Source organism: Cynoglossus semilaevis, chromosome 19 (genome assembly GCF_000523025.1).
Source record: "Cynoglossus semilaevis isolate Cse_v1.0 chromosome 19, Cse_v1.0, whole genome shotgun sequence".
Lineage (NCBI taxonomy): Eukaryota > Metazoa > Chordata > Actinopteri > Pleuronectiformes > Cynoglossidae > Cynoglossus > Cynoglossus semilaevis.
The window spans coordinates 11,924,662-11,933,477 of NC_024325.1; the positions used below are offsets into that span (position 1 = coordinate 11,924,662).

Sequence of the window (8,816 nt, forward strand, 5' to 3'; positions counted from 1 at the left end):
TACTATAACATTTTTTATTTTGGGATATCTAAATTAAAAGTGCAAATGTTGATTATTTTATTATTCCAAAATGAAAAGGGCAGTAGACTGACTAGACGTCAGGTTAGGAAACATTTAGCAATCCCATGATAGTAGCAATAGAGTCAGGGGTGGAATGATATTCGACTTTGATCATTTAGCATATAAATTACACTTTTATTTTTTTAGTTCACGATGTGGCATTAAGGGTGAGTGTCCAAATGCCACGCCTGTCTTCTCTAATGGACTGCAGCTTGGACTAGAAATGAATTCTCGTCCTTCAGCACATGGTGGACAGTTGGGGAGGACGACAGGTATATCAGCTGTCCGTTTTATTTAACCTGAGTAAACAAAGCAAAGAACAGCCAGCTCCCTTTCACACAGGGCTGAGGCCTCGGTACACTGCATTCTATCTGCTCCAGCTCACACCGCTGAGGAGGTGGAGGAGGATAAAAGTAGTAGAAGGAGGAGGAAGAGGGCCATCCCAGCTGCACAGAGCAGGGTTAAAGGAGCAGACATGGTATGTTAGTGTTTTTTCTCATCATGATCATCTTTCTCCTTACATAATCTCCCTGCAGGTCATCTCTGTGCCTCACTGACTTTCCTTTTCTACCTTCCTCTGCTTCCCACTTGCTTTGTTCAAAACTGGAAAAATAAAAAGCTGTACTAATTGAAATGCATCGCCTCCACCCCTGCGGCTTCATTGATTTACATTCTGTGGAGGTACAAGGTCACCGGTGGGAAATCTCCACCCACAGACCTGACAAATCGAAAAAATCTCACAGGCGACATTAATCTCTGTGAGTCAGCTCTCTGTAAAGACAAAAGCAGAGAGGTTGACAGCACAGTGTTTTCTTATGCCACGCTTCAATCACAGTCCGCTGCCTGCTGGTGTCAGCTTACCAGATTTGTGGATATGAAAACTCAAACTTTCCAGTCGCACCAAAGCACATTTACAAACTTTGTCACGTTTACAGAGCTGACGTTGCAGAATATGATAACAACAGTGTTAGAGTCACACCAGTTTAAAGAGTGTTCTGTATTTGTGGATGATGCCAAGAAACTTGGATTTAAGGAAGTATAACTGGGTTGAAAATCTGCCATTACCTAAAACCAAACACCCTAATCATAAACCCTAACCAACCTAAAGTTTTCATCTATAATCTTAAACCCTAAAACAATCTACCCTAACCCCTAAAATCTTCCACTCTACTCCTAAACCCTAACCCCTAAAGATTTCATCCTTAATCTCAAACCTTATCTAAGGTAACCCTCCCTAACTGTTCTTCCAAACTAATTTTAACCCCTAAACCTAAATTCTTCTACTCTTATCCTAAACCCTTACCCTTAAAATTTCCCATCTTAATCCTAAACCCTAACCCCTAAAGCCTTCCAGAAAAATCCTAACCCCTCAGGTCTTCAACTCTTATCCAAACACTAGCCCTTAAAGTCCTCCACCCTAATCCTAAACACTCACCCCTAAAGTCTTCCACCATAACCCTAAACCCTTAACTTCTAAAATAACTTACTCTAATCTTAATCTTGAGTCGTTACCTACCCTAAAGTTACCTACCCTCATTTTGAACCCTAGGGTTAGTCACACTATACACTCAACTTAATCCTAAAAAACACACAAAGTCAAATAGTTCTGTGGGTTTTAATGAGAAACTTGATGAAGTGAAAATTTTACAGCTTTGATCGCATGTCTTCAAGTATCGTCCTCTGTTGAACAACAGTCTATGTTCAAGAAAGTCATTTAAATTTTTTCCACATCTTAGAAAAAGTCTTTTAAAAAAATCAGTCAATTCATCAATAAACTGACCCAGTGTCTCAGAGCAGCTGTTAATTAAAGATGTCCTTAGAAGTCTGGACAGGTGACCTTGAGGGAAGACGCAGCAATTTATGTTGCTGAATCGACTGCATGCTGCTGATGCTGCTGCTGCTGGACGTCACAGTGGGACAGAGAGGACACAGTTGTCCGTCTCCTGCTGTGAGCAGCTGCAGCATCACAGGGAGGCCAGAGAGAGACTGAGCCAAAAAACATCCAGACACCCTCCTGTCCTCCACCACTGAGAGAGACAGGAGCTCACAGGAGGGACTTAACCAGCGCCACCATGTGGTCAACTCCACAGGCTACATCTACTACTTGACCTGGGACAGTCACCTGAGAAAAAGAAATATAAACTGTTCAGATGGAAGAAAGTTAAGATTATTGACAAATTACATTTTATATAATTATACTTCTTCATCTCCTCCTTCTACTTCAGGGGTCGCCACAGTGGACCATCTGCCTCCATCTCTCCCTATCCTCCGCCTCTATCGCCATGTCCTTCCTGGTATTTCCATCTCTAACATTCTTTGTCTGATGTTCACCATCTCTCCTCAAACCATCTCCACACTGCCCCACCTTAACTGTAACTGCTCATTTCTAATCCTGTCCATCCTGGTCACTCCCAGTGAAAACCTCAGCTAACCTCTGACACCCGTCTCCATTTCACCACTGTCCTACACTACTTTGCTGCTGTTCTTCTGTCACAAATAACCTCTGACACCCGTCTCCATCCATTCCACCCTGGGTATAAACAACGTGTGTTTTCTCCGTTTCAGAGTGGCTCCATCACTGTACAGTGTGTGTATTCTCTTACTCTCCAGGGAAAATACTGGTCGTCTCTCCGGCCAATGCCCAAACACCCTCGGATGTTCTTCCCCCAGACAAAGAGCTCTCCTCTGTCTGCAACACAACGGTCAAACATGAGCTGGACGTGTCCTCCCGGTCCTGAATGGTCTCTGCTGCAGGACTGGGACAAAAATGTTTTACCTGTAACTGCAGCAAAGTGGCTCAGTCCACACCTGACCTTGGTGACACAGACTGAAGGATTGAACTCAGTTTGTCCAAACAGTGTGGGGGGAATCATCTCAGGATTGGACGTTTCACTAAGGTCTGGGCCTTTTCCCAGAATTCCATAGCCCCAAACAAAAACTTGGCCTTTCTCTGTTATTAAAAAGAACCACAAATAGGCAATTTTTACAGTTGGCGTTATTTTTTAGAGTTTTTCAAATGGAGTATGAATTTTGAATTATGTATGTAGATGTATAACATTATGCTACTTTGAACAATATTTACTGAAAACTACAAATTTTTTACTAAAGTTTCTGTCATTTCCTCACCGTATTTTGCTTTTGTTGGCATGTTTTAGTTAAATTTGCTATTATGTGACTGTCTAGCATTTGTGTTTCATTTTCTACCTTATGTTGTTGGGACTACAGTAGTGAAACAATGAACCCACCAGGCACAAGGTGAATAAAACCATAAACAAACTGTGGTTTCAATCTAAATATAGTCTAAATAATATAATATTTTTATTTATTATTTTAATCTTTGTCGTCCTGAAACTAAAGAGAAACGCAGAAACTGAGATCTGTCGCCACCAAGAGGCAGAACACGGACACGGACCGCTTCTCTGATCTGTTACCCCTCAGTAGAGGGGAAGACCAGCCTTCGTGTTGTTTTGAATTGTGTGTGTGTGTGTGTGTGTTTTGTAGACTGACCGTTGAGAACAGCCACCTGAGTTCCTCCACACGCTGCCTGAACTACTTTTCCACAGCCTTTTAGAGGAAGGAGACGAGGAGAGTTGATCTGAAACAAGGAGAACGTTTGGTTCACAACTCAATACAAACCATTCTGTTTGCTTTGGCTCTTTTACACTCTTTACTCACTCTCAATACACTTTGTATTTGTGGCTAAACTTAACTTTAAAAAATTACATTTTCCCAGATTGACGATCATTTTAAGCAACATTGCTAACATTGGGTTATATGTTATCTATCTTTGGTAAACACCCAGCTCTTGTCTACTCACCTGTGTGGCCTCAGTGACGGAGGCCAGTTGACGGTACTCAGAGTTCCCCCACCCAAACAGCTGCCCATCTGTAGACACAGCAAGGCTGCAGTCTCCGTAGGTGCTGATCTGCTGACCCTCCACTCCTGCCAGGTCTCCACCCACTTCTACAGGAGCGGAGCTGATGTTGTGGTGACCCAGACCTGCGAGAGGGAAATCAGAGCCACATGTTACATTATTTGGTAATAGACATTTACATAGTAACTGTTTACTCTAACAAACTAAATAATATTAAAACAAACAAAAAAAACTTCACCTGTCTGCCCATCAGCTCCCCATCCACAGGCAAACACTTTTCCAGTCTCTGTGAGGAACAGACTGTGGTCCTGACCACACGCCACCTGCAGGCGAAATAGAATATGTTGGAGTATGCTTGAAATATAACAAAGAATAAAACAGTTTGCTTAAGTCTTATATAAATATACATACACATAAATATATATGCACATATCTTTATTCCTAAAAACTGTGGATTGACTTAAATCTGTGAATGTGTGACATCACAGTAGTGACACCCCTCACTCTGTGCTGAGTCTCTCACCTGAAGCACCCTGCTGTCGAAGCCTTCCACCCTGTGAATGATGTGACTGCCGCTGTATGAAGACAAGGAGAGAGTAAGGAGACATCCATCATGAGCCGAGGTCACAGCCTCGTCCAGTCTTCACCTCCTTCAACCTCCCGTTTGCGTTTATAGGATCGTACTTCACACGTACATGCTATTTATAAGTCATCTATGAAGCCTCTGAAGGCTGAAGTCAAACTCAGTTCATATATTATGACCGCTCCTGGATGTTGTTTATTTTTATATTGAAAGGTTGTTGATTTTATGTAGTTTGGTACAAACCTGTAAACTTCATCCTCCACTATCGTCCTGCCGCACTGACCGTATGAGTTGTTGCCCATACTGTAAACTGTAGAGAGAGGAAAAATACAAACAAACAGCCTAATATACATCTTTGAAACATGTTTTTTTAAAAATTGGCAGGATTTTGACTGTGACTGTGTCTTACCTCCTTCTTGATCAGTGAGTACCAGTGAGTGGGCGCGGCCACAGGAAACTTGGATCACTCTGGTCTGCAGGGGTTCACTCAGAGGTAGAGGCACAGGGGATGGTTCCAGAACGTAGTCAAAACTCTTTACTACACACAGAAAAAAATGCCCTTTCGTTAATGTACAATTTAGGATCATTATTTTTATCTTATGGCTTTTTCTCGTCCAACATGATCATATCCGTCATTTTTCTTACGTCGACTTTGCTGCGTCCGTTGAAAGCCCAATTGGGAGTCTTTGTTCAGGCCCATGCCCCACAGTTTGGTCACATCTTTTGTTGAGGAGGCGATGAGTGTGAAGCCATAACCACAAGCAGCAGAAGAGATCTGCAACAGAAAAAGACGAAGAAGAGTTTGGCTGTGGAAACTGTCGTTTTCAGTCTTGGACAGTGTGGAACTGTTTCCTGCCAAAACGATCTTCATTGTGAAGTTTAAATACCTGCTCTGCTGTTTCCAGACGATAAGGACTGAGCTGTTGCTTCCGGGGATGCTTCTTTCCAGAGTCCGGCACCACAAAGCTTGGGATCCCTAGAGCTCCGGTGAAGCTAAAGCCCCACACAAACACTTTGTGGTTAGGCTTTCTGTTCTGTCCAACATATTGGAACACTGGACCACTGTTGTTTTTCTCCCGAGGTCTAAAGGCTTTACTGACGGTGGCATAGGCGCAGACATGAAGGCCGTGGCTTGTTGGCTGAGAACAGATCCGTAAACAGGAAAGAAACATTCTGTGGGAAAAACAAAACAAAAGACGGGATATAAAAAACATATATTTCGTTTCTTTTGATTTACTATGTAATTTGTTAAATATGGTAATTTATTGCGAGAAGAAAACGTAATAACTTTTTAACATTTCGCGAATAACGACCAATAAATTGCATCTTCAATATCATCTCCACAAACGCAGTATTTCATTCCCAATAACCTTCAAATAAGAATTATCTTGTTTTGACATACGTTACATTTAATAATGGTTAAAACACAGTCACTACTAAGGTGTAAAGGTATATCGGTAAATTCGGCATACAAGTGAAGTGTCAAAAACATTTAGATTTAAGATAGCATAATGTGATGTCGTAGATTTTCACAGCGTGCTTTGGCTTATAGTCGCCGACGTTGTCAGTGTAAATACACTGCTATCCGTGAGCAAAACTTGTATTAATTTTATTACAAATCAAAACCAGCACCTCTGATAGATACCGAATTACTGAGAATGGATGTATCGTAAAAAGTAATACGAGTTCAAAACCAGCACCTCTGATAGATACTGAATTACTGAGAAGGCATGGATGTATCGTAAAAAGTAATACGAGGTGTTTGCGGTAGTCACATCGTTGACAGTACACATATAAGCGTTTGAATTACATCAATAGCAACAACGTTTCCACACTAGACACGCCTCTTGTTTCTCCACATGTAAAAGTAGTCGTACCTCGGTTTCCAGTCCAGCTGTATTTTGTATAGAAGAATTTAAATATCAATATTTATTTTCGCCTCGGCTGCGACATTACATTATCAATACATATATTCCCCAATGTCATTGCTACATGTTTAAGTTAAAGCAGAAATACATTTCACACAGGAAGTAAAAATACTGATTCGCTTATGTTCACCTTCCATCGTGTTTTTTATGTTGTTGACGCCCTCTGGTGAGCAGGAGTATGTAATGCAGGATTGGATTAATTTGTTAGAGACTCCAATTTGTACAATTTTATTAATCAAAAGTAGGACAAATTGACATAAAATGCTTGATATTTCACCATATTAGATACAGCACAGCAGTGTGATGATGTATAATGATCCATTTTCATTTAACAATCTTCAGCAAATAATGAATTTTTAGTCTCTTTTGTCCAGTTTGTGAGCATCACTATCTTTCAGCCTCTGCCTTTCTTTCCACCTTTTATACTTTGTTTTACTTTTTTTGTAGCCGAACCTAGCGATGTCCACCATAAAGACCCAGGCCAGGCCATACATCACCACACCTCCTATCTTCATGATCACTGATGTCCTGGGAGACGTGAGTTCACAGTAAAACAGCAACGCCCCAACTCCTATTCGCACTGTGGCGAAGAGTGTGATGAAAAGCAGGTCGACCGCATCGCCCAGCAGGCCGTCATACAGACCCAGCTTCCGCAGGAACCAGCGGGTCTGCAGCAGTGGGTTGGTGATCTCGCTCCCAAACACCACTGCGCAGGTCTCGCAGCCAGACACTCCCATGATCAGGGCAATCAAGATGCCCAGGATGCTGGCAACATGGTGTGCCAGCATGACTGGACCCTCGGTGTGGTAGCACACACACCAGCCAATGTCAAAGAAGAAGTAGCCGAGGCAGACAGACAGGGCCAGGACCTGGAGATCAGTGTTCTCTGAACCTGGATCACAGAGAGAGCAGAATTCAGAAAGATGCAGTGAAGATGAGTCTCAATGTTTTTGAGTTCAAGTCATATTTTTATTTAACAGAACAATGGCCTCAAAACTGGATCACAGCTCCTTATGAAGAAGCCAGGGACAGAGTGAATCTGAAAACGGTTAGGGCTCAAATTTAAATATTATTTTCTTGACTACTGACCCGCATGAGTGAAAGGCCATGGTCCGACTATGAAGACCACGTAGGCCATCAGCAGCACGATGACGAGGCCGTGGCACAGTGTGACCAGTCTGCAGTTCCACTCTGGGCCACGCTGGGAGAAGGTGCAACAGAAGAAGATGTAGAGACACAGCCAGCCAATCAGGCTGCAGATGACCTCCACTACCGCCATAGGTCAACACCTGGAGAGAACTATAGTAATTTCATCAACATACTGTACTGTTCTTTACTATATTACACATCGTATTGTACATATCGTATCGTGTTGTTGTCAGAATGGTTAGCATTTAATCATTAAAACGTAAGTGGGTAGGCACCAGCTACCTATGTATTACTGCCACTTGTTGGATGGAAGTGAATACTACATGAACTGTGTGTTCAAGCTCACTGTTAGCAGATTTAAAAAATAAATAAATAAAAATGAATTGTCAAGTTTATATTTAAGCATAGTAGTACTTTACCTTAACAACTCCTCTGCTAGGTTCTTCCTAAGTTCTGAACAAAAAACCAGGTCCCAGGACTCACTCCATCTTCGTGCTTCATAAGAAACAGTACTTGTCCCGAGGCTTTTAGTTCAAGTTCATCACATCAGACAAGACAAACACACGTTTCCTGTGGCAGAAATACCAATGAAACGCTGCCTGGACAGAACTACAGACACTATCAGACCCTGTGTCGCTCACTTCAACCCTGGACCTGAGACTTGATCCTCTTAAAGGATTAACGTAGTCTTGTCTTCTGTGTAGAACCCTGCTGTAGGACAGGCCCAGTCAGAGGAGGCTGCAGAGCAGCATCTGAGTTAGAACATTTATTATCATTATACAATATTAGAAAACACATTTTTATTTCTTCTAATTATTAACCAATATATTATATCTTCATTTCTCTTTTAAACTTTTAAATTCCTTCGTTTATTTTTTATTTTGTTTCATGTTTAAAATTGTTACAAAAATTATGTGTAAGTAATTAAAAGAATAACAGAGTGATGAAAAACATGTATTAAAGTCTAATGTATTTGATCAATTTGTATTAAGGTTTTTTAAAGTGCATGTATTTATTTACAATCAGCTATAATATACAGTCTTTATATTGTATATTATAAATATGTTTATTCGTATTTTATTCAAAACACATTTCAGCTAAAAAAAAGAAAGAAAGAAAGAAAACACATTGTTAAAGCACAGACACACAGCTCATTGGGTGCAGTTAATAATGTACATTATATTTAGTCCATTACAATCTGTTTGTTTACATTTACTTCAGT

General features: G+C 41.1%; 2 protein-coding genes across 3 annotated transcripts; both read right to left on the reverse strand.

The window, feature by feature from the left end:
* Positions 1 to 1,659: 1,659 nt before the first annotated feature.
* On the reverse strand, positions 1,660 to 6,545 carry rcc1l (RCC1 like). Of its 2 annotated transcripts, none has more exons than XM_008333009.3 (12): positions 6,395 to 6,545; positions 5,405 to 5,690; positions 5,163 to 5,292; positions 4,927 to 5,055; positions 4,761 to 4,827; positions 4,458 to 4,509; positions 4,173 to 4,257; positions 3,878 to 4,059; positions 3,568 to 3,655; positions 2,837 to 3,010; positions 2,664 to 2,749; positions 1,660 to 2,182 (listed from the first exon to the last, which is right to left on the reverse strand). In XM_008333009.3, the coding sequence occupies exons 2-12, from the start codon at positions 5,687 to 5,689 to the stop codon at positions 2,105 to 2,107; spliced, it is 1,356 nt and encodes a 451-aa protein (XP_008331231.1). In that variant the 5' UTR covers position 5,690; positions 6,395 to 6,545; the 3' UTR covers positions 1,660 to 2,104. The 2 variants fall into 2 exon arrangements, with proteins under 2 accessions (XP_008331231.1, XP_024921233.1); XM_025065465.1 differs by lacking the exon at positions 6,395 to 6,545 and adding an exon at positions 6,328 to 6,348.
* Positions 6,546 to 6,613: 68 nt separating this feature from the next.
* Positions 6,614 to 8,486, reverse strand: tlcd5b (TLC domain containing 5b). The gene is made up of 2 exons (XM_008333042.2): positions 7,535 to 8,486; positions 6,614 to 7,337 (listed from the first exon to the last, which is right to left on the reverse strand). Exons 1-2 carry the CDS (start codon positions 7,722 to 7,724, stop codon positions 6,802 to 6,804), a joined length of 726 nt encoding a protein of 241 aa, XP_008331264.1. The 5' UTR covers positions 7,725 to 8,486; the 3' UTR covers positions 6,614 to 6,801.
* Between the last annotated feature and the right edge of the window lie 330 nt (positions 8,487 to 8,816).